This window comes from Colletotrichum jinshuiense, chromosome 1, assembly GCF_051148585.1.
Source record: "Colletotrichum jinshuiense chromosome 1, complete sequence".
Taxonomy (NCBI): Eukaryota; Fungi; Ascomycota; class Sordariomycetes; order Glomerellales; family Glomerellaceae; genus Colletotrichum; species Colletotrichum jinshuiense.
This window is the reverse complement of record NC_139302.1, coordinates 2005974-2030521: the sequence shown is the minus strand read 5'-3', so window position 1 is coordinate 2030521 and position 24548 is coordinate 2005974. Positions and strand designations below refer to the sequence as shown.

The window sequence follows — 24548 nt, the reverse complement described above, 5'->3', positions numbered from 1 at the left end:
AGCTCCGTAGCACTAGCAGCAGCATCTGTGTGTTACCCGAAAAGGCCGTCTGCTTGCAATGAATTACTGGTTCCACCAACTGCATGTCGGGAAAAGGGGTAAAATCCACTGTAGTAGGTAGTGACGATGGAAGCTTCGGTTCTGTTATATCAACAAGATGCATTCAATCGGTGAGGCTCTCCAGAGTAGGTTGGCGAACCCCCATGAATAGCAACATTGTGCGGCGAACATGCAGGATGTGATCAAACCATGCGTGCCGCTGCTCTCGCTCCCCTGTGCGGTGGGGAGATCTGGGCCATACGCCCCGGCCATCCCCCGTTTGCCAGTCCCACCCTGGCCTCCTCCAAGTCCTCTGCGCTGGGCTCGGAATGGTTTGCACAAGATCCTTGCAGCAGTCGCGGTTATCTGGGACGCTAGAGCGGAGATGGAAGCCGGGGCGTGGTTCAACGTCAGACGCGCAGAACCCACTTTTGACCACTCGAACGTTGCACCGCACTGGATGGGGGGCCACAAAAAGGTTGGCTCATCTTTGTACCCGGTACCTGCGCCCGGACCCACGTTTCTCTTTTTTTACCCTTTAGCTTGACCACACGCGGCTCCCCTTTCCTGTTCATGGGAAATTCCACGACCCCTTCTTTTTTTTTTCCCTTTCCCCACGACTCGGCTCCTGCCCATTCCTGGCGCGGCTGCACTTTGGCTGGACGAGGTACCATCGACGCCTGCACCCCCTCGCATCCCCGTAGCGCCTCCCGCTCCACGTCGTCCCAATTGATATTACCGCATCCATCCGGTACAACGCAGCGGCACCGTGGAGCAGAGCAGCGCATAGCACGCACGGCGAGGCAATGTCTTGGTCGTCCTGGGGCTTGCCGACTGTCCTGGATGTCTTTTGCCCTTCCCTCCTCCCCGAAAAGTTACCTGAGCTGAGAGGAGTTCCTCGCATCGGGTTGGCCGCCCGCCCTGCTTTGCCCTGCATGGTCTCGCTCTCTGGCTGCTGCGCTCGCTGCCTTCGTCCTGACCCCGGTCCGTGTGGTGGTTTATTAATGTTGACACCTGATGACTTGGTCACTTTGCCCTTGCCGACTGGCGAAACATGGTGTTAAGCATCATGGCTGGCAGGACGAAAGAGAGGTGATGCCTTTGCCTTGCCTTGGCTGGACTGGACTGAACTGGATCGGATTGGAGGCACAGTGTCGAGCGGAGAAGCCCCAAAAGCCGCCGCCGACGTGTGTTGTTGCTGCTGGGCTGGGGCGTGCTCCCATTCCCACCTCCTCCTTACCTGAGGTTTCCTAGCCATACCATCATCCCGTCCATCTTTTCTTTCTGGGCCTGGCCCACGTTGGAGGTTTACACATCTTACCATGCCAGCCCGGCGGTGATTCCTTGTGTCTCGCTATTTCATCTCCCTGGGCGGCCCGTTCACGAGGTGCCATCGCTTCTTCGTCTTGGTGTTTCCCCCCTTCCTACCTCCACTCCCATACTCGCCCATGCCCCCTCCTGGCTGCTCTTTCCCTTCCGGTCGTCCACTCCTTCCATGTTGTTGCCATTCCCATCCCCATCCCCATTCCCATTGCCATTCTCTCTTCCCGCTCCCATTCCCTTTTCCATTCCCAGTCGCTTGCCTTAGCTTACCGTCACTGACCGCCCACCCCCATCCTCCTCCTTCTCCTCCTCCTCCCCTTCCTTCCCCGTTCACGTTCCTCGTGGCCCTGAGGCCATCTGATCCCGTCGATGAGCCCCCCAGCCTAGTCCGAATCTCTAATTCGGCTTTAATAATAAAATTTCCCTTGCCATCCACGCCTGCTGAGGCCATCCACGTCTGCTCCGTGCCCCGTTTTTCTCGTCTTGCGCAGCAGCCAAATGTCGGCCCAAAAAATAATTGTTGTTCCCCCCAAAAACGTAGCCATCCCCATCTCCTCTTCCAAGCACCCATTTCCCTCCTCCTTTTTCCTTTTCACAACTACCACGACACTGCAAATTCGACTGCAGAAACACCAAACCCATCAATTCCGTCATCAGCGCCCATCGTCGACATCTTCAAAAGACGATTATTTTGTGCGCCTCATTCAGCTGCATCCTTTGACGCCCTCCATTTCGCCCAATTTCCCGCAGACCGATCCTTTTTGGTCGGTCAAAGGCGCCAACTGTCGTCAAAAAACACGACTTCCGAAGCCTCTTGAGGTTATTCACGGGTTCCCACCCACGACTCCGCACGGCCACAGGTGACCACTGCTCATCGGTGCAGCAGCCTCCTGCCTTAGTCAACCTAGTCCGTCTTACATAATTCCGCGTTCCCCCCAACCCAGATTCAGCCAATCCGACGCTCCAAAACCGAAACGTACCACAACGCGAACCACCTCCCTGTCTCTGCATACAAAAAGTGAGGTCATTCACGACTACACACTGGGGCAAGCTGTTGTGCAACCAAGCCAACCATACTCCAATGCACTGCACCTGCTGCAGTCAATAATTAGGAGAAATTCCGTGGGAGTCGTATTTGACTCTTTTTTTTCTCTTTCCCCAAAATTGATTCTTGGTGCAGCCTTGCAGTTGGTCTAGCTATCAAGAATCCTTTCGGCGCGGTGTCTTTTGGTGGTGGAGGAGAGCCAGCTATGCGCGACAGCTCCTCGCCAGACCTTTCATCACCACCCTCCGGCTCTATATCAGAACCCGTCTCGCTCTCAAGAGGCCGAGCCAACAAAATGGACATGGACGAGATCATCGTCGACCCTTCCCAGCCTCGTTTTGGCGTCGTGGCAGGAAACGAGCAACCCCAGCCGGAAGTTCGCCTGACTGCTGCTGGTCTGCCGCGAAAGAAGCCAGGCCGCAAACCTGGCTCTACTGTAAAGCCCAAGAACCCGGACGAGCCACCCAAAGTGCGCCGACCCAGAAAACCTCGCGACCCAAACGCGCCGCCCATTCAGAGGAAGAGGAAGTCGGCCCCTGCCCAAGATACCGACGCAGGCTCAGACTCTAAGTCACTCGCCGCGGCTGCCTCCTCTTCCACCCCTCCCCCTTCTCGACAGACAAAGATTACAGACCTTGTTGGTGTAGCTTCCGACTCCCGACCTGGCTCTGCCCAGCCCGAACACACGGCGCAAAAGGCGCCCAAGAGAGAGGAAATCCCACGTTCAATGCAAAGCATTCTGAATGCCGACCCAGAGCCGGAAGCTTCAAAGTCACAGAGCACGACTCTGCCTACACGTACGAGCGGACAAGGTTATGACCCAATTCGGGGCAGCTATGATCCTGTCAGAGGGATCTTCGGCAATGCCTCGTCCCCGCGGCCCGCAACCCAATCTGTCAACCGACCCAGCGCGTCCCCTTCCATTGCCAGCCTGGTTGACCCTCCTTCGCAAAGTGTGACATCACCCTCTAACCAAACTTTCCGCACCGCCTCGACACAGCCGCGGGCACAAGGCCAGGACTCTGGTTCTGTACCAGCATCCCCGTCTTACCCGGTCAGATCAATCCCTCAAGCAATTTCAAAGCCACCTGCCCCCGAGGCGAAGAAAGCACTTGCTCCGCCGCCGGCGCCATCCTCCAAGACGGAGACAAAATCCAAGGATGCTGGCTCAACAGCCGGCTCTATCGCTAGCAAGAAGCCCTCGCCCAAGCAAAAACCTCAGAAGTCCGGGGTCTCATCACCAAAGGTCAGCGCACTCGACGAGCCTGGCGATCCGCTTTCCGACCGATCTATTCTCGACTTTGGCAGAGCCGAGCTTGGAAAGGAGTACAGGGCCCCTGACATTGTTCTCGACATACCCATCAAGCCGGGCGATACCAATATCTACGTCAACGTGATGCGGATGGCCGAAGAAAAATACGGCTGGGATGCTCTGCACCCTCGACTTGCCGAGAAGCGAGACCGTAAGGCACGCATCGCCGCTGCCTCGGCTGCCTTGGAAAAAACGGCGTCAGGCCAAGAATCTGGCGATGAAATGTCCGAGGATTCAGACAAAGAGGCTAGCAACGTGGAGATGGGCGGCATGACCAGCGGCGCCGATGTCGCCGAGAAGCCCAAAAAGAAGAAACGCAACTTCAAGGAAGACGAATACGACAAGGATGACGACTTTGTCGACGACTCCGAGCTGCTATGGGAGCAGCAAGCAGCCGCCAGCCGGGATGGTTTCTTTGTGTACTCCGGACCTTTGGTGCCGGAGGTTGAGAAGCCAGCGGACACTAGGTATGTCGCGTTCACATCTAACTCGCCTCTGAATGATTTACTGACGTCTTATAGACCTGATGGTCTGCCAAAGCGTGGCCGCGGTAGCAGAGGCGGTCGCATTGGCGGTCGTGGAGGCACCACTCGCGGTGAAGGCGGCACTGGCCGTGGCGGTGGACCAGGCTCCAGAGGTGGCCGTGGTTCCCGGGGCGGGTCGCTCACACGCAAGCCGCGTATCACGAAGTCGGAGAAGGAACAACTCGAGCGAGAGAAGGCCGAACGTCAGCGGCAAGCAGAGCTGAGCGCCAAGTCTACAAACGGCTACTCCCTTCAACCTCAAACGCCATCCTTTGCAGCAGGAATGGCTGGAGCGTAGACCACTCCGAGGAGCAACACTTTGACATGGCAGATAAGAGAGCAGGCGCCTCTCACTGTTCTCACTCGATAAATCATGACGCCCAAATGCGTTTACTGCGATAAATGAACATACAACTGAGAAGAAGCAATCGAGGAAGGGAAGTCTCTGAAGTTGCCATCATTGCGACTATAGAAGACTCGAAAAGGGACCATAGTCTCTGGACATCAAGAAGTTCGGAGCAGGCGTTTATGTGTCAATACCCGTTTTCTTGGTCATTGACTTTGTTGGGGTTGACATGGTTAGGTTGGACGGCAATGCTTTGAGGATGGCATGGGACGGGCATGGGATCCCAGACAGAGCGGCGTTCGGGTTTGGCGGACTGGTTGTTGGACGGACCGGGACCACGTCCGGGCCCCACTTAAAGGCCTACACTACCTACACTGAAAGAAAACCGATAGAATCGCGGTTGGTGGTATTTCGGAGTTACGATGTATTTTAGAGAGACTTGCTCCCCAACAAATATGTGTAATATTCAGTCAGCGACTACTGCGTGCAAATTTAAGTGACCAGATGGGAGGATGTTTCAGTCCAAACAAAACCCCGGCGAGAGGAGGCTGACGATGGGCCTGGACCCTTCACCACCACTGGCACTGGATGAAAATGCATGTAAGTATCGGGGCGCTATGTCATTGCGGGGTGATTCTGGCACTCACCGCTCGTAAACTGGGTGGACTTCTGGCGGCAGAAAAGTGCCAAGATTTCGCATAAGCGATTTCTCCACACTCCAAAAAATTTCGAACCGCCCGAAAATTCGCAGCCAATCCGCTCGCAACCGCCGCAGTATCAAGCTCACTCTGTTCACCGAGTTACTTGCACCCGCCCAGCCGTCAACCTTTGTTCTTCCACGGCACCCCAACCCTTGCGGCCGATCGCGAAGCATTTGACTATTCTAATTCAAGGCATAGCATCTGCTCACAAGGAAGAAAAAGGGAAAATGGCGGAAGCTTCATTGCAGGTTCGTCTTGTCCGTGCCCCGCCACTTGCAAAGAAAAAAAAAGATTGGCGGCGGTGATCATCTTGTGACGTCCCAAAGGCACGGTGGTATTGACAACCACATAGGACCGCCTGCGCGAGCACTCAAAGGCCTTTGATGGTCTCTTGTCTCTCATTCCGGCCAAGATGTACTACGGAGAAGACAACTCTGTATGTTTGCCCAGCCTATACCTCCCTCCCGTGTCTTGCAAAGCAGCCCGGTGGCAGCCGACAGGCCCAGCCCCCCCTCCCGCGCTTTTCTCCAGTCCTCTGGGCCTTTGAGCCTTTGAAGAACCTCACCGAAGGAACCATTTGCTTACGCAGATATCTTTCACAGGATCAATGGAAGAAGACGAAGCAGACAAAAGCCGAAGCCAAGGCCGCCAAGATGAGCAAGCTGGATCCCGACAGCGAGCTGAACCGCAATGCCAAGGACGTCATGGACGAGCGTGCGGCGCGCAACAAGCGCAAGCTGCAAGAGATGCAGGAGGCGGAGGACAAGGAGGATGAGGAAGGCGAGCCCCTCCCCGGCGTGCAGAGGGAGCTGCCCGGTCAGGGCCTCAGGAACAAGGACCATAAGAAGCAGAAGACGGCCGAACCGATCGACTCGATTGATGATGTCAACCCAGCCGAGATGTCGCAAAATCAGCTCGTGAGACTGGCCAAGAAGGAGGCGAAGAAGGACAAGCGCGCAGAGAAGAAGGCGAAGAAGGCGGACAAGAAGGCCGCCAAGCTGGAAGCCGGTGCCGACACCGCCGCTGCCACTACCACCGCCGAAGCGCCGGAGGCCAAGGAATCGAGCAAGCCGGCCGAGACCAAGGCTGCAAAGTCCCCCTCCGCCAAGAAGCAGGCCGAGTCCAAGAAGCAACAGAAGAAGGTCGAGGCGAAGGCCGCGGAGCCCGCCAGCAATGACCACGACAGAGACGAGGAATACGAGACCGTCGACGAGGACGAGGACGAGGGCAAGCCCGCGACAGCGGACCTCAACCCGCTTGACATCTCCGGCCTCGACCAGGAGCAGCCGACAGAGTCCAGCGGCGCCTCGAACCCGTCCTCAGTAGCGCAATCGCCCACATTCGACGCCGCGGCCGCGAGCGCCACCACCTCCACCAGCTCCAGCGTCCCGCCCTCCGAGAAGCCGAAGCACATCAAGCTCCCCGCCGACACCTCCGCTCTGCGCGTCCGCCTCGCCGCTCGGATAGAAGCCCTCCGCGCCGCCCGCAAGGCCGACGGCCCCGACGGCAAGCCCATCCGCACGCGCCAGGAGCTCATCGAGGCGCGCCGCGCCAAGCAGGCCCAGCGCAAGGAACACAAGAAGGAGCTCCGCACGAAGGCGAGGCTCGAGGAGGACGCCAAGCGCGAGGAGGCCCTCGCGTCCAACTCCCCCAGCGTCATGTCCCCGCGCGTCAACCTCGGCGACGAGGAGCCCGCCAACTTCGCCTTCGGCCGCGTCGCCTTCGACGACGGCACCAAGCTGTCGCACGACCTGTCGCACGCCCTCAACGCGCACAAGAAGAAGGGCCCCTCGGACCCCAAGACGGCGCTCATCAAGATCCAGAACCAGAAGAAGCGGCTCGCGGCGCTGGACAAGGAGAAGCAGGCCGACATTGAGGAGAAGGAGCAGTGGCTGACGGCGCGGCGGCGCGCCGAGGGCGAGCGCATCCGCGACAGCGAGCACGCGCTCAAGAAGGCCGTCAAGCGCAAGGACCAGAAGAAGAAGAAGAGCGAGAAGGAGTGGAAGGAGCGCAGCGACGGCGTCGGCAAGTCCATCCGCGAGAAGCAGAAGAAGCGCGACGACAACATCAAGAAGCGCAAGGACGACAAGCTCGCGCACAAGCTGGGCCGCAAGAGCGGCAAGAAGGTCGGCGGCGGTGCCAAGAAGGCGCGTCCCGGGTTCGAGGGCAGCTTCGGCGGTGGCAAGAAGAAGAAATAAGCCACCCAACCCCCTCCCATAATTTGAGGAGTTTTTAAAAGAAGACAAAAACCGCGAGAGGAAAAAGGAGAGAAGGAGGAAGAGAGATAGTGTGTGTATGTGTGCGCGCGAGCGTGAGGAGGCGGCACAACAAAAAAGACTAATCGATATCCTGGGTGGAGGAGAAGGGGTCTTCGAGGAACCGATAGCGGTTGCATCATCTGCTACGGATGGGACGGCGTTTGGGGGAACACTGTACATTTGCACACAAAAAAGGGGATGGCGGCGTAGGAGGGAACCCATGAATACATATTTCAATCGTTCTAGCCACGACGTTGCCGCCGTTTTGTTTTTTTCCGTATCCCACACACACACGCACACACACACGTCCCCGCCCGTGTCATGTCAATGAGCTTTTTGTGTACGTTTTGGAGCAGAGCTAACAGGTATATGATATCCTACGGGGGTGTCTGGAACGCAAACAAAACCGCATCGTCACCGAGGAAAACTGGTACTAGTTGACAGAGAAGAAAAGACTTAGATTCGAGTGCTCACCAACGCCAGTATGTCCCCAACTCGGATACGTTTGACGCGGGAGAACAAGTCAAGGAGAGGGTGAAACAAGCCGCAGACCGACATCTCGCACTCTTTCCTTGCGCTACATTTTTGTGTGTTGCATTAAAACGATCGCTTACGGGGGTAAAGTAGTTGAAACCCAAACAACTACACGCGTGTTTTCGCCTTCCCTTCTTCCTTCTGTTATCCTTTTTGGAACCTTTTTTCTCGTGAGGCAAGGAGGATGTGGCGCCTTTCATGATTCCTTCCCCCGGTTGAACCTTGTCATTCCCCAACTACATGTTCCTTATTTTGGTCTCCAGGGAAAAGAAAAAGACGTTTCCCCCTTGCTTATTTATCATTTCTCGTGAGGGTTCGAATATGGTGAAGGTTGGGAGAGCTCAATGCTGGGCGCTTCCATGTGTGTCGTCTAGGTTGTGAATGGGATTGAGAAATAGGGGAGGGGGTTCCGATAAACCGCCGAAATCGCCGCGCAGGGCCCTACTCGTTGGCAGGATCGGCATAGGCGGCGGAACGATCGGGTTCGAGTTTTCGGGGTTCGATTATATTTACAGGAGGGAATCAAGGCGGGTGAAGACGCTCAGACAGGCGGCGACAACCTCGAGTTGCAGCTCCTTGTCCTTGCCATTGCTGATCTCCTGCAGAATTGTTAGAATCCGGACTATTACCCTGCGTACGGAAGTTAGGTCGACATACCTCTGCAATGACTTGGGGCAGGTTAGCGCCGATGCCGTTGCCGGTAGCCTTCTTGCCAAAGGGCCACTGGCTGTAGTCGGCAAGAAGCTCATCCGTCTGGGCAAAGGCGCGCTCGCGTGCCTCGTGGCCGAGGGTGCTGAGGGCATTCTCAAGCACGTTGGCGGCGTAAGCAGCGCAGACCATGGCAAGAGTGCGGACGTAGCGGAACTCGAGGTTCTCGGGGAGGAACTGGGACGCGGGTAGGACGACAGTACGCTGGGTCAGAACGTTGCGGACCCGGCGGCGGATCTCCTCCTTGGCGCCACCATCAGCGACAGGGTGGGTCGCCATGTCGAAGAGAAGGAAGTTGCGCTTCTCGGTGCGGAGGATGCCCTTATCGACGAGGCCCTTGGCCAGGCGCTCGCGCACCTGTTTTAATTGGTATCCAATCTTCATCAGATTCCAAGTCTCTCCTGTTGGCGGGGACGGCCGTCAGCTCGGGTGCTTTGGGGTGCGAAGTGGACAACGTGGTGCCCAATCCCGCGGGGTTGGGAGAAGGGAATATTACCGCTCATCAGGTCAATCCAAGAACTGACGCTCATCTTCTCGCTCTGCTTCATCATCTTCAATGCCTCATCAAGCAGGACCTCGCCCGTCAAGGTATCGTCGATAACTTCGATGACGCGGTCGGCGAGGGGGAAGCGCCTTCTCGAGGCATCTTTTTGCATGCTGATGCGACCGCGGAAGGCAAGCTCGATGACGATGCATCCTCGTAGGGCATATGAGATGTTGTCGTTCCAGAATGAGAGGTAGCCCTGCAACGTGGAAAAATCAATTAGCGACCTAGATTGAATTGTGGCGATCATGAAGCGCTGGCGTTCGGCGTACCTGCTTGTCCTTGAGGCCGAGCAACAGAACCTCTTCCATCAAAGTCAGCTTGGGCTGCTTGCTCCGCTCAGCACTCTCGCTGATGTCGCGGGGATCGAAGGCGATTTTGTGACCATTCTCGCCGCTCTCGTAGCTCGTCTCGGGAGCGCTGTCCTTGTTGCTTGTGGAGTTGTTCCGGCTGGCGCCGTTGCTGGTCTCGCCATCGCCGGCAGCGGCACCTCCACCTCCTCGGCGTCGAGTGAGACCTCCTGCCGATGACATTGTGTTGAATGTTAAAGGGGTATCGTGGGTTTTTCGTCAAACAGAGAAGGAGGTAAGCTGGCTAGGGGCTGGTCGAGGGACTCGGTTTCGGTCAAATGGTCGTCGCGGGTGAGGCGCTTGGCACTAAATCCAGATCGCACGAATGCTCACTGGAGAATCTACTGATGAGGGATGAACCAGCAATTGTTGGAAGGTCACTGTCAGGTCGTAAGGCTGCGAACGCTCGGTTGTGATGTCGAGGCGCTTCTTTCTCCCTGTCTCGGCGATCGGGCCAGGGAGCTGTTGCTGCTGCGCTGGCTAGATTGGGCCTGTTATGCTTGGCTTGTGTCGGATCCGAGAATTCCCTCGTAGGTGACTGAAAGAAGGCGGGTTTCAGTCCAATTCCTGCCGATGGGCGACGTGTTGGATGAGCAATTTGTCGAAAGGGAATTGACGCTCTGTCGTGTGCCCTTTGCTCGTATATCCCCGATGGCCTGCCTGCGTAAGTTTTGGCCCCTTCTGACAGTTATTGGAATTTCTCGCAGCCTGGAGATTGCACCGCCCCAGCTGTGTGCACGGACCAGGAACGTATGTTGAGCTTCTGTGGCGCCTTGAGGCTCAGGCTCCACCAGCCGAGAAGCACGACACTGGAAGGGATGGACCTCCCCGCCCCATGAACCCTGAATAAACGAAACGATATCGCTCTATCGAGATATTTGTCACTTTCTTCTACACGGGTGAGAAACGCGTCTACCACCCATGACAAAATCGTCGAAGCGTCAATTGAGTCGCAAAAGATTGCGGACAGCTGCACTTAACCAGGGATCGATCAATATGCCAGCCGTAGATGCCGGCGCCTTCGCGCATTTGTGCTGGTCTTGACTCAGAACACCAAAGTCTATTTAACCAAGCAAGTCCACTATTTCCTCTACATGCTCGTCGGCTCATCTGTTTCAAATCGCTGAATCCATTTTTCCGCTGGCTTGTATCTTATCGACGTCTTTGGTGAACACGTGGCCCGACGCGTGTGCTGACTGAGGGCAAGCGTATCCACTCCTATTATTGAGACCCTGTCTCAGTGGAAACAGCTTACCGCGAAACTTGAGAAGCGGCAAGGGTACTTTTTTGTTGATTATCACGGCACAATTGGGAGACAGAACCTGGCAAATCTCCCAGGCAATATGTGCGCGGTTGACTGCACTGGTCGTTATTTCACCGGCATTGGCACGCTGGGCTGCTTGTCAATGTCGTGCAAGTCATAATCCATAGATAGCCAAGCTTTCACTAGCCTGCATAAGGGCAGTGTTGCCGCAATAGTGCTATATCTCTTGGGGCACTGGAGACATTGCTGCATGAGAAATTTTGACTGGACTCTGATCAGAGTCTACTTCTTCAGGGAGTCTCGGTAATAGCTGAGTTCCAATCCTAGCCTAGCAGCCCGCAACGAAGCTGTTGCTTGCAGCCTCTGCGGTCTGCAATGCCAACCGAGAATAGTAACGGACTTAAATTCCAACACATACATACCATGTTGCCGTGTGGGGCCGTTCCAACGGGCTACGGAGCTTTTCTGCGGAGATGTTTCATATTAGCTCCGGTACGATATCCCGGTTGGCATTTTGAGCAACGGCGCACCCATTCTGATAACGAGTAGACGTGATTCAATCATTTGGATCTCACAGTTTCTTCATCATCACTCTAGTACTTATGCATCTTCTTAACATTAACATCTACGATCCTGCATCATGAAAGCTTCTCTATCATCGCTCGAACCAACGGTTTTGCCTTGACGACCATGCCTTAGCAGGGTTGACATTGCATATTACATACTCGGATAATTAGAGATTTTCGGCCGAGGTTATATCAGTGAGCGTATTCTTGGCAGAGGGAATGGTTATGACTTAGATAGCGAAGATTGAGGCTGTCTCTGCTCCGCGAGAGGCAACAGCCGGCCATATTGAGCCGGTATGTATTACATAATCGAACATTTTTTCTCTTTCTATGGCATACAACCATATCTACTGAAGAATTCGGGATCCTGTCTGCTCTCCCATAGGTAAGGCAGTGAGGGGAGGCTCTTCGAGAAAGAGCAAAATCTCCTCCTGACTGACCTGCCGTCGAACGGTCTTACTGCTGGCGCTACAGACCGTATTCTTTATCGTTTTACAAAACGGCGTTTTCTTCTGCCATAGGAAAATCGGCGTAAGGCGCACAGGGCATGTCTCTCCACACTGCCGGAACTTTTGGGCCTTTGGCCCAGGGTCCTATTGTGCGGGGCACATTGCTGTTAAGTGGTATAGCCCATGAAATGGCCAAGCACATGGCCTATGCGAATGGCCCCGTAATGATGGTAAGTATTGTTAGATGGGTGTATGGGCCGCGTTGGCTGTGTTTAATTGAGGTATTTGCGCATACGTAGATAGTCACGTACAACCAATTGAACAGAGTCAATGGTGCCCATATACCCATAACCATGCAACAGCCTTTCCCTCATTGTCCTCTCAATGCATCTGCAGACAGCCAAAGTAAGCTCTGCTGTTGAAACGCAGCGCTAGCACGACCTTGCACTCTATTTCGACAAAGAGAGAACACCGGGCTTGTAGGGCAGCTTGTTGTAGTCGCCGCTAGAACTGGGTGAACGTCCCTGGTAGAGCAGCTTCAGGTTGCACGGGTCAACGGTCATGGTCTGGTCGGCGCTGGTGCGAATCAGGTCGCCGTGGCTAATGTCGTTGGTCCAGGTGGCACCGCTGTTCTGCTTGCCGGCGAACGGGTTGCTCTCGGTCGCGGCGTTGGCTGTCCATGTACCGCTGAGGCTGGTGGCCGTGAAGGAACGGAAGTAACGGCCACCGGAGCCAATGGCCTCCACAATCATGAGGTACTTCTGCTGGCCCTGAAGGGTGTAGACCTGAACTGCTTCAAAGAGATTGTTGGTCGAGTCGGTCATGACGACCTGCGACGACGAACCGAAGCTGCCAGGGAAGCTGCCAATAGCCATGCTAGAGCGATAGATCTTGCCGTTGTCTCCCGCAAAGAAGAGGTACATGTTCGTGCTGTCGCCGATGACGGTCTGGTCAATGGGGCCTGTGCTGGAGCCGGTGATGGTTCCGGTGAAGAGCGGTTGCACCGCCGACCACCCGTTCACGTTGCTAGGGTCGGTCGATGTTCGGTACGAGAATGTAGTCGGGCCCCATTGGTAGGCGAGAATCCAGATGTTCTTCGGGCTGAAGAAAAAGAGCGTGGGAGCGACGGCAGAAAAGGGCATTTTGGTCTGGGTCACAGAGCCCAATTGAGACCAGTCCGAGATGAGCCCAAAGTTCATGGAGCCCCAAGAGGTTCCAGTATCGTGGGTTGTCGCATACACGAGATGCTTACCGTTGTAGGGAGCGGTGGTGAAGTCCTTGAGAGCGACCCATGGGGAGTTGGGGTTCGCCAAAGAGCCGGTCGAAGTCCACTTGTAAGTAGTTGGCAGACTACACTGTGCCATGACATCTGTGATGGGCGCGAGTAGCAGAAGCCCCGTTGAAAGAAGGCTGGTCGTCTTCATGATGTTGTCTTGTCGTAGGCGGAGGTATTGAAGCTGGTGATGGTGGAGATGAAGCTTTCGAATGTTACAGAATCTTGGTAGGAAAAGATTCAATTTAAACAACTCTTAGACTAGTTTGAGGAGAATTTCTCGGCGATACAATTGTAGATTTCTTCTCAAAGTGCACCAAAACAAATACGAAATACGAGGCCTTCGCAAACTAGTATGATTAGAATCAACTTCACATTCGTGGATTAACATAGGTGAAACAGGGGTTGGTTTTCCGTAAGGCGAAGCCACTCCACTTCAATTATCCAAATTGCCTAAATAACTCCCGACGAACATCAACGCACTGGTAGACAACCTTAAGGAAGCACATTAGCTAATTGCCTTTAGCAGCTACAAGCGCTCCACTCTTAGCAGATGTAGGGTTCCATTGCAATACGCTTTGATTCTAGTATTCCCAACCCGTACAAGCTGAACGAACGGCAGTTGGGAAAGGTGAGAATCGATGCCTATTTCGGTATCGGTACTACTGGGGCCGATACATCCCACGATAACTGTGGCACTGAGACCAAGATGTTACGGATTGCTCAAAACATTCTTATAGCACTGTGCATTTCAGCATTAAGCCTCCGCCATCAGACAAGGTAAGCTCGATAGATAGGACGAACCATATCACTAACTCCAATGCACAGAAACCTAAGTAGAAAGCTTGGCATAGCAAGGTTGGTGATTTCACAACACAAATCATGTCAATCTGTCACCGCACACAGGAATGGTCATGAGTTAAAGGGGCGATACCGTCATCAGATACGATCAGAAAGGTGCATCCTTAATTAATTCATTGGAAACCACTACAGCATTTTCTTAGTTCTAACCCCGCATCTCTGTAAATCGGAAGGCCCACCAATAAACAACGTGCTATAAGCGAAACATCCGAGTGTCTCGTACACGGGTGAGATTGAAAATCTCACTTTAGCGTACTCACTACCGTTATAGACCTAGCTGCCTTCCTTAACTTATGGTCAAGTCGCAATGGATACTAGTTCGAAGTTGCGGAGCATTGACGGCTTTTGCTCCTCATAGGTCTTTGGATGAGCCAAAGAGGCAGGAAATGTTCCTAAGACTCTTCAGCAGAAGGCTCTCGACTCTTTTTCAGCACTATTAAAGGCATTGGCTTCACCATCATCCGCAATCACATTGGCTTGGGTGTCACTGTATGCGTAAGACGGAATTATTCGATTGTGGTGGTCCATGGCTGGCCACCAAACTCAGCCAAACTTCAGCCCGGCATCTAGCTACCCGTCATAAACAACTTTGCATGCTGAATCTAGTACATACGACCATACCCACTGGAGAACTCGGGATCCCGTCCGCTCTCCCATAGATAAGCCAGTGAGGGCCGGATTAGTAGTTGGGTCGGTGACGACCAGCGAATACCTGGTGTTGTATGTTTTTGCTTTTGTCTCTATCGTTTTTTTATACTCTCTTTTGGATTTCTGTCGTTGTTGCTGAACATTTTGCGGTGGTGGTTATGAGGTTCGAAATTGTGCTGGGTAGGGGTGCTAATATTTTGGGTCGTTGTGCTTGTGCTTGCAGCAGACATCGATGTGGAAGCAATGGTGTCTGAGCACGGACAGGGCCATGAGCTTATTAGAGCACTGAAGAACAACAACCAGAAGGGAACACTTTAATTGGAGAGGACGAAGTAGCGGTATGATGAGCGCTGATCCGTTGCGGAAAGCTGGTGGGTTCGAATTGAAGTAGTGTTGAGTCTGCAGTGGGTGCTATTGAAGTTTACGATCTTGAAAATGCGGCCTTGTACAGCCCGACTGCGAACAATGAAAACTTGGAGTATAGTTTGAATCATCTGCTAGAGAATGAGCAAATATGGCTATCATCCAATGACCTTCAGGTATCACGAAGCCGGACGATATTCATTTGCAAGACCGCAAAAGGTATGAACTAAAAGAGGGCTCGCTCATCTGATTGCTAATAAATGTTTACTTCTGCCAAGAGTCCTCTCTACCATTGATAGGACCAAATAATTGTCCGGGCAACTGGGCTCAGTGGAGTATCACAGGTACAGTATGGCCGGAACTCCCACCCCTCCTTCCCAAGTCACGTCCGCATATCGTTTGACTTCAACATTACCCATATGCAGTCGAATTTTTTGGGGCAGCCTAGAACACATAGGAATTGGAACGAAGTCGTGGGAAGGGTCGCTTTTTCTGGTTGGCGTTGGGAATTCCATGGCTCCTTCCCAAGCCTGAGCCACCTTCACTCACAATTGCGACGTCATCACCATCTGACGAGCCTGGTATAAGTGAGATGAACGTTTTTAATTTTTTATTTATGGTAACAACTGTACTGGATTGGAGGTTGGTCTGCTTATTTTGAATAAAACATGCACCTTTGGTCTCAACATCAGCCATAAGAGTGACCCCTTCTTGGTGGTCCGGTCGTTGACACTCACAGAAGTTTGATACTGATGGCCGGTCAAGCTAGAGTGCTTCCTTGGGATCCTACTCGACTCTGAACCTGGGTTCTCCTTCCCATAACAGCCGTAAACCTTCATTCACCTTTCTCCATTGGATTCCCAAAGCTTGGTTCAAGTCATTTCCCCATTCCTATATAATTCCGCCCACCTCTGCAGTGCAGCCCATCCTGGATTTCGATTCTTTCTCCATCATCTTCATTTCACTCTACTCGTCTTCAAGACTACCGTCTTTGCGCTTCTCTTCTTTCGTCTAATTCTGTACATACCACACAATCTCGTCTGGGACGACTTCACTTCACCTCATAATTCACTACCACAAAAAAAAAAAAAACCTTGTCATCCTCTCCCACCTCCACCATGTACGCTTCTCAGCCTACCTTCTTCGTTCTCGGCGACTCTCGCCTCGCTCTCATCTGCCTGGCGGCCAAGCTCTTCGTCTGGGACAACACTACCACTGGCAGTGGCGCTGACAAGTGGCTTGAATCCTACCAACTCACAACCTTTCATACCTTCCTCTCCCACTTCGTCAAGCCCAAGAAAGCCGTCTGGCGTCAGATCCCGCTGTCTGAGCGTCGCCGCCTCCTCGAGGTCAAATACCCTGCCTCGATCAAGATCGATGAGGCAGACGATGACACCATCAGCTCGCTCTTCAGCCACTGGTACCGGGATCTCGAGCGTTACATGCCGGAAGTGATGTTCTTGCAGCAGCACATGCAGCCAGCAGCGACCATGAATACCAACAACACGTCGAAGAACAAGGCCCCGGCGACGAAGATGTCCGAGACAGCCAAGAAGCTCCCCAACAAGAGAACCCGAGACGAGGATGAACAGAAGGAAGCCAAGACACTCAAGAAGACGAAGCTGGCTGGCCCCAGCGACAAGAAGCCCTCCACTACCACTACCACTACCGCCAAGGCGCCTACCGCCGAGAAGCCCCAGCAGCGCTGGCTCTCGGAAGAAGAGGTTGCTCGCATTGGTCGCAGGCCCCAGGGCAAGACATGGAAATCCAAGATCTCCCCCATCTACTGCTAGATGCAGCCGGGAAAAAAAACTAAAAAACTCTACACCCACCACTCGAGCCAAGAGCCCGTGCCTCTTCGCTGCGAACAGTTGCAGGAACAACAATGGAGGAAACAAGAATGATACCCTGCGGAGATATTGGATCTGGATACCCAAGGTGTCACGGTCTGAGACCGAAGACGACGGTGTGGGCTATGATACCACAAACGGGAGTGCAGGGCACCACCACTAATACAACTTGTTCAACTGTCTTCCACAAATGACCTGAAACCTTGAAAGTGACTTGAATTGAAATGCCTATAAGCTGTTCGAGCATTGCAGATAGCCCAGGCTCATGCTGATATATGGATTTTATACTGATGCCTCGTCTTGTCGACGCCCTTCCGTTCTATCTCTGGTCCAGTTCAACTCGCTTCTGTCACTTCTATCCTCGAAACCAACCGCCGACGGCTGCCCCGGTGCCCAACCACCACCGATGAGTCGAGGAGAGGAGGGATAACGAGCAGAAGAGCATGCGAGAAACCCTGAAGCAGGCCAGAATACCAACAATCCTGAGTCGGAGGAGCCCAATATGAATCCTCCGAGGTCAGCCATTCGTTAACCTCCCCCCTCTTCCATCCATACGCGTGCCATATTCTCGGGTCACACAGCTCTCACGGCCTGCGGACGGGACGAAACCCCATGTGGGGGAGGGAACCTGCACAACCGGGGACGGCGAGTTTCATTTGAACATTTTCATCTCGATTTTGCAATTGCTTGAAGGGGGCCACAGCAAGCCAGCACATGAATGCACACGAGTGCGCACAAATGACTGCAGCCCACACCCCCACGCCGTCTATGAACTCAATCGCATCGCATCGCACCGCGTAGTCGGTCAAACAAAAAGTAGAGGGGGAAAAAAAAGCATGCCTTCCCCTAAACGGCCCGCATGCCACGGAGATATAGTTGAATAAAAAAAAAACCCCCCGAAACGGGGAAAAGCCATGCTGCCGTAAAGGGGTACCATTCCATCCGTAATCTGTCCGAGTCCCGTAATCTTCTTGATCCATATCGAAGCAATGACAAAATAAACAAAATAAAAACGACCGGAATCTTCCTTCACTTCCCGAATTTCTCGCCTATTCATACTGAGGGGGCGGTTTGCATTGTGCACTATAGAAGCATAAAAAAAACGTGTTACCAGATAAAACTGCCCATTCAGTCCTAGGCGAGAGCAATACTGCGCTGCAGGCCCACTGATGGACTGAATTTTGGACATGTAATGAGAGTTGGGGCGAAACAAGTCCAAGCAAGCCAACTCTGCTTTGTTCCGGGCTCGAACCAACCCATCAATATGAAAAATAACGAAAACAAGACGCTCATCCTTTGCCTCCATTCTTGGGGCTCAGATCTTCCGGAAAACCGCCCGTCATTGGCTTTTGGGTATCCCAATATTCCTAGTAATGACATGCCGTGTAGTTGATCTGCGTAGCATTATGTCTTCCCTTCCGTACGACCAAATGATGATCCAACCTCAACGCCAAAGAATGTGTAAACGGTGAAACATATATTGAAAGGGCTGTATGATAACAGGCGGTGTCTGTGAATAGTTGGAGAATACAAAGTGATGAAGGCGGTATGCATCAAAACTGCAAGTTGTTGGGTGAGAGAAGCCGATAGGCTTTCACATCATGTCCCTGAGGACGGCGGCGAGTATGCAACCTCGTGTGCGGGGGGATGTGGCGGCGGGCTCCGGAACGACAGCATCACAGACTAGGCCTGAGGATCATATGTGCGGATGGAACATATATATAAATATGCAAAAGGTGCAATGTCATGGGGTCCCAGCTTGTCATCTTTCAATGCTCTCAGGGCTCATCATACCCATGGGCTCGTCTTTATCGGTCTGACTGGCATTGCCCTGGCTCTGCATGCTCTCATTCCGCTCCATGGTGGGAGGGAGCGCGATTGCCGCTGGGTTAGGGCCTGCGCCATTGATGTTGGAATTCTTGACCTTCTTTGCTGGCGTGGTTTCGCCCTTCTTCTCCGGAGAAGCATTGACGCCCTTGTCGCCGGCCTGCGCCGCCAACTCCATCTTCTTTTTCTTCTTGGCGAGCGCGATCTGCTCTTTGGGCGGTCGCTTTTGGGGAGAGACAATCTTTCCGGACGCGCCGAGACGTGGCCTGGGTCGTCTTTGCTTGACAGGAAGCTCTTCGTCTTCGACCAACGGGCTGTCGCCGTTGGCGTGGAGCTTGGCAAGAAAGAAGTTCTTAACCAGCCCGATTTGGCCATGAATGTTGTCCGTCGTGACAGGGTCAACCGGCGGCAGCGAGTCGAAGAGGTCGGTGACTTCGGTACCAGCCGTCTGCGTCTGCATCTGAAATTGGTTGCGTACACGGGATTGAAGCAAGTGAAGAGGAACCGAAAGCATGTCCAGGCCCATCTCCTTGTCCAGACCCAGGGCCTTGAAGCCGAAGAAGTCCTCGCCGAGGTCTTCTGCGAAGTCACCACTAACGAACTGGTCGCTGCCGTCTCGGAAGGCCCCGACACCGTCTTGTCCAGCTTCTTGAGTGAGAGCAGGGCGGAGAAGCTCGGTAAGGTGGAACTTCATACGCTCATGGATTCCGCCAAGCTTCGAGCTCAATCTGTCGACTTCGTCCTTAGCGTATGACTCCAGGCTGAGCAAGTCGCAACCGTTCTCATCCAGCGTGTGCAGGATGACCTCCTCCGGGGTAAATCGTGGCTGGAACCGGGCGCCTCCTTGTATGCGGGGACCGACTGCCTCTTTCTTCTCCGCTTCACGGTACACATTGAAAGTCTTGATAAGCTTTTCAAAGTAGTCAGACGCGATGCTGGTTAAAGTGTCAATGGCAGACGGTTGAAGTTCCTCAAATCCCGTGTGATAGAGGATTTTAGCCACAGAGCGTTGCAAAGCGCTGTGGCAAGTCTCCGGCGCAATAACAGGACCGGCATCAGCAACGAATGAGCGCTCAGCATCCTGCTCTATGAAAGCCTCGTAATTGGACTTGGGAAACTGGTTGTTGTACACCTAAAATAGTTGGTTAATCGACTTGTCCACTCGCCGGCGGCGTTGTACCATACCTGAGTCTGGATCTGCATTTGTTTAATCACGCCGATCTTGCTTGACAGTTTCCTGGTCTCTTGGATTTGGCGGATGTTGGCGTCGATTTTGCTGGTTAGCTTGCTTTTCGGTGCCACGAAATGACCTTCAGGGACCAATCGGAGGTAGTCTTCATGCTGGTTAATGACGTGGCCCTCGCCGTCCTCAATCCACTGAAGTTTGGGTTGGATGTCCGGGATCACTGTCAGGGGTTCATAGTAGGAGGGCACGATCTTCTCCTCTTCTCCTTCCATGCCCTCGGCAAGGGTCTCGGCAGGCTTTGCAACCTCCTTCGCCGCAACAGCAGACGAATCAGTCTGCAAGTGGCCGGTGACACCCAGGGACTCTGCCTCCTTCTGACCCCTCAGATACCACCGAATTCCGGCTTTGTTTCGTAAGAGAGCTGGGGCATCAGCGTTGAGCTTGTTGTCTTTGAACAGCTGATACCTCTCCTTTGCGATGAGTGCCCGATCTTTCTTGGTCACTTGTTTCCAAATCTTGTACTCTTCATCCTCGTAGGCCTGCTCTGCCGCCTCGTTGAGAGCTTGCCCTAGAGCCATGCCGTTCAGGGTTGGCCCGTCGATGTCCATGGCGTCCGCATTGCTCCCGATTCCGGAGTGCCCATTGACGCCGCCGGGGGTAGCTGAGCCCGCGATCGGGGTGCCGAATCCGCTACCATCGACTGCCTCGGAGCCCTCTCGGCCCTTGGCCAAGAGACCGTTGAGTTGCAGTACCGGCTTCTGGTCGACGCTTGGGGTGCCCTCTTTTTGGTCGGCAGGTTGCTTCCGCGACTTGGTACCCTTGTTTCCGGCAGTACGACCTCGAGACGACATTATCGGCTCGTCGTCAGAGTCGTCGCCGCCATCTTCTTCGCCACCATTCTGTTTGCGCCGTTCTTCTGCCTCGACCTCGGCTCTCGGCCTGATGACTAGGTCCGGGATGAGGGGAATGAGCTTCTCAGCCTCTCTCCTCATGCCATTGGCCATGCGACGAAGAGGGTGTCCCATATCTTGGTTGTACCTTAGGCAGTTGTCCCAAATCAGGTTTAGATCGGTGACAAACTCCGCCTTGGACTTGTACGTGAGCGACTTGATTTTCTTCGTCATGGTTCCCATATCCATAGGCTGCTTAATTACTGTATGGTGCCGGAGTTGGTTAGCCAATCAGAGCCGAATTCGTCTGCCTGGAGGCAGCAACTTACGATTGTAGTAGTCGGGCGCGTCCCGCTTGTTCACCCTCTGCAAGAATGGCGTCGAGTATTCCGTATGTGCCTTCAACTCCGTCAAGACCTTCTCGAGAGCCTCGTACAACTCTTCCTGGTTGACGTTCTCTTCGCTGGCCCATTTGCTTCTGTTTTTCCGCACTTCGTTCATGAGCGATCGCAATTCGGCATCCGAGGCGCGAACTTGATCGCGTTTCATGTCTATCCTCGCAATCAGATGCTTGAGGGTCAGGCTTGAGGCGCCAAGATTAGCGCTGCTTAGCGACCCGTGGTTTTCGGCCTGGGCGCCATTCGCGGCATTGTGGTTATTGTTATTTTCCATCTCGGCCTGCAGTTGCTTTTCCGACTCTTCCAGCTGCTGCTGCTCTAGCATGGCAGTCCGGTCGTTCTCGAGCGTATAAAATAGGGTGTGGAAGCTTCGCCTCGCCGCCTCTTCGGTCGCGTTGCGCGCCTCTTCCAACTGCTTGCGCGCATCTTCGCTCGTCTTTGTCAGGTCTTGCGACCCGTCAGCCTGCTTGATTTTATCCAGCTGCTTGCCGGGTGAGCTGACGGAGTGCACGGGCGAACTGCCGGACTTGGAGGGGGAGAGGAGCGAGCCGGCGCCAGCCGCCGCGGTACCGTTCGTGGGCATGTCCGGGTCAGCGGTCGTCGCGTCTTCTTCATCTTCGTCGTCATCATCGCCGTAGTCGTCTTCATCGATGACCCGCTTGGCCTTCTTTAACGGAGGCTCTTGGATTGGCGCATGGTCGGTGGTAGGGGGTAAGATTGAGGGGGAGGGCGCGCTGGGACGGCGCAGCGCATCGATGGCTGGATAGTTGTAGGATCCATCATCGGCGAACAGCAACGAGATCTTTGCCTCGCTCTTGTGATAGAGGTCCTTGAACAAGGCGCGTCGTCGCTCATCTTCGATATCAGGTTGTGCCTCAGGCATCAACGTCATCGAATGGTCGATGGGGGTTCCGTTTCGCGCAGGACCATCATCAAGTTGATGGAACAGGCGGCTGGAGGGTTGGTGATGGAGGGATGGCGGCTGCCATGCGTGCTGGCCGTTGGGGAGGGACATTTTGTGCCCGGAGTGATGATAGCGACAGGCGGGCGGATTGTCGCCATGCGCAAGGAAATGCGCTCGTCAGGGACCGAGTCCGGGCGGCAAAGGGTCGTTACGAGCGCATCAGTAGAAAGAGCGACATCGATAGAGATGACCGACCAATTTCGGAGGCGCGGCAAGTTGTGGTTGTGGTGTATTGATGGATTGGAATAGGGGGGTTTTGGCGTTGTTCCGAGAGGTGAGGTTGAGGATTTGGAGAGGCTCGTACCAAAGTACGCGATGGAACTTTTCCCTTGGCTGAAGGCGGCGAGTAGGCCGCTGAGAGCGGTACACGGAACTTGCGCCGGCCGCAAGATACACGGAACAAGACACCCCGCACGCTGTCGCATCTATTCAAAAATCGTGTCCGATAGTCCCAGCGTGCCAATCGATCAATCAATCTATTTTTCGGGCCCAGAAATGAGGTGCACTGGGGTGATGATCGGTGTTGCGGTTGCGGGCTGCAGGTACAGGAACCTCCAATGCCGACGACGGCGCGAGCGGCCAGGCCACCGTAATCCCCCCCTTGGGACACACAGCGATCGGATCGCGTATGACTCTGTCACGTGATGGTCGGACCAACCAGTTGCTGTCCGCAACGAGCCACGCACGCAGTACGGAGTACAGAGAGTTTGTGATTGTACTGCGGCACGCACGCTACATTCATGCCGCGCCGAATGGTGATGCATGCTGTATTTTGAAGATGCATCTGGTGTACCTTTAGCCAGCAGTAATTCGCGACACTCGGCATTAGATAACAGCATTTCAAATTCCCATCCCATCATACATCGACTTCCCCTCACTATGACCGCAACCACGGGCGCGCATCGCGTCCCCGTCTCCAGAAATCGCGACGTCGCGCACCATGCCTCCGCGGCGGCCCACGGGATCTTCCGCCCGGGCCACCTAAGCCCGACCAGAGCTTACCCCAAGAACCCTCGGGGGGCCACCCCTGTCCCTCGCTCGTAGCCTGGGGGGGGACAGGCGCCACCACTGCGCATTTCTTTCGTCAGTGGACTGAATTTTGTCACTGGCGTTCCGCAGCAAAAGCTCTCCCTTCCCGACCCAGTCGCCTGGAAGCTCCGGCAAGCTGGACACCTCACCCTCGTCCGCAACGACCCCATTACGAACAACCCTGACATTTCCCTCACCTCATTTCGAGGAAACATCTCTCTGCCATCCCATTGTGCCAGCCTGTAGCTGAGCTACCACGCTCGACCTAGTCACCCGTGCACATCATTTCACGCCGACGAACAGCTCGCCGAGCTACGCTGCAACCTGCCAATCACACCACCCTCTGCAAGAGCTGCAGGACCCTTCGAAATGCGGATACGCTTGCCCTTTGCAGGTGCGTCGAAAGCTTCAACTGGATCTTGAATCTGGAACTGAACCTGGACCTGGATCTGAACCCCCCTTCCCATCCCCCCCCGCAGATCCAAATTCAGGCCCAGCTCCAGCTCCAATCCAAGCTCCCCAGCACCCACCCACATCCCAGTCCTCATATTCCCACGCCACATCTTGTGCTTTGGCTAACCAACTTCCTCCCCTCCAGGCGTCTTCTTCGCCCTCCTCCTCGTTGCAGGCTACGCCGGCCTGACCTCTCTGCAACTAGGCCAATATGTAAACGACAAGGTCCTCCACTTCGCAACCTTCTTCCTCCTGACCATAGCCTTCTACTGGATCCTCGACACCAACCGCCGACGCACCCTCAACCTGACCCTGACCGTCTGCACGTTTGCCCTGGGCGTCGGCTCCGAGTTCCTGCAGGGCTTCCTCCCCAACGGTAGAGAATTCGACTTTTACGACATCGTCGCCAACATCGTGGGCTCCCTCGCCGGGCTGGGCCTGTGTTCGTGGTACCACAAGCGCATGCTCGAGCGCAAGCGACGCTCCAAGAACTACCAAGCCGTCCCGGGAGACGATGGCGAGGATGTGGAGCTGGGCGAGGGGCACGAGACCGGGGTCATCGAGTCGAGCGGTGCGAGGGACGGCGACATCGGCGCCGGTGCCAATGGCAGACGTACACTGGAGGAGGAGGTTGAGAACTGGGATGAGAACCAGGTGGATGACTGGGACGAGGACGATGGCGATGGCGACATTGGCGGTGTCAAGGGCAAAGATATCGAATCTGGGGATATAGGCGACTCCAAGAAGCGGGCTGACTAAAGCTCGCTGCGCTGAACAAGGGAGAGACTGTGGGATACGATGGATGAGCATTGAGTCACGACTTTGGCGTTCGGGAAGGCCCTT

At 54.4% G+C, this 24548-nt stretch overlaps 7 protein-coding genes across 7 annotated transcripts; 4 read left to right on the top strand and 3 right to left on the bottom strand.

The window, feature by feature from the left end:
• Positions 1–2612: 2612 nt before the first annotated feature.
• Positions 2613–4541, top strand: EsH8_I_000532 (uncharacterized protein; the record flags this gene model as incomplete). The annotated part of the gene is made up of 2 exons (XM_083267945.1): positions 2613–4186; positions 4241–4541. 2 exons carry the CDS (start codon positions 2613–2615, stop codon positions 4539–4541), a joined length of 1875 nt encoding a protein of 624 aa, XP_083118383.1.
• A 976-nt stretch (positions 4542–5517) lies between these two features.
• On the top strand, positions 5518–7488 carry EsH8_I_000531 (surfeit locus protein 6-domain-containing protein; the record flags this gene model as incomplete). The annotated part of the gene is made up of 3 exons (XM_083267944.1): positions 5518–5538; positions 5643–5726; positions 5893–7488. 3 exons carry the CDS (start codon positions 5518–5520, stop codon positions 7486–7488), a joined length of 1701 nt encoding a protein of 566 aa, XP_083118382.1.
• Positions 7489–8591: 1103 nt separating this feature from the next.
• On the bottom strand, positions 8592–9867 carry EsH8_I_000530 (Golgi phosphoprotein 3-domain-containing protein; the record flags this gene model as incomplete). The annotated part of the gene is made up of 4 exons (XM_083267943.1): positions 8592–8681; positions 8740–9191; positions 9287–9533; positions 9607–9867. 4 exons carry the CDS (start codon positions 9865–9867, stop codon positions 8592–8594), a joined length of 1050 nt encoding a protein of 349 aa, XP_083118381.1.
• A 2545-nt stretch (positions 9868–12412) lies between these two features.
• On the bottom strand, positions 12413–13387 carry EsH8_I_000529 (glycosyl hydrolase family 62-domain-containing protein; the record flags this gene model as incomplete). Its single annotated transcript, XM_083267942.1, has 1 exon — positions 12413–13387. One exon carries the CDS (start codon positions 13385–13387, stop codon positions 12413–12415), a length of 975 nt encoding a protein of 324 aa, XP_083118380.1.
• Positions 13388–16226: 2839 nt separating this feature from the next.
• Positions 16227–16901, top strand: EsH8_I_000528 (uncharacterized protein; the record flags this gene model as incomplete). The annotated part of the gene is made up of 1 exon (XM_083267941.1): positions 16227–16901. The coding sequence occupies one exon, from the start codon at positions 16227–16229 to the stop codon at positions 16899–16901; it is 675 nt and encodes a 224-aa protein (XP_083118379.1).
• Positions 16902–18720: 1819 nt separating this feature from the next.
• On the bottom strand, positions 18721–22274 carry EsH8_I_000527 (SAGA histone acetyltransferase complex subunit SPT7; the record flags this gene model as incomplete). Its single annotated transcript, XM_083267940.1, has 3 exons — positions 18721–19917; positions 19971–21124; positions 21191–22274. 3 exons carry the CDS (start codon positions 22272–22274, stop codon positions 18721–18723), a joined length of 3435 nt encoding a protein of 1144 aa, XP_083118378.1.
• A 1347-nt stretch (positions 22275–23621) lies between these two features.
• EsH8_I_000526 (dolichol-linked oligosaccharide pyrophosphatase LLP1) lies at positions 23622–24464 on the top strand (the record flags this gene model as incomplete). Its single annotated transcript, XM_083267939.1, has 2 exons — positions 23622–23646; positions 23851–24464. 2 exons carry the CDS (start codon positions 23622–23624, stop codon positions 24462–24464), a joined length of 639 nt encoding a protein of 212 aa, XP_083118377.1.
• Between the last annotated feature and the right edge of the window lie 84 nt (positions 24465–24548).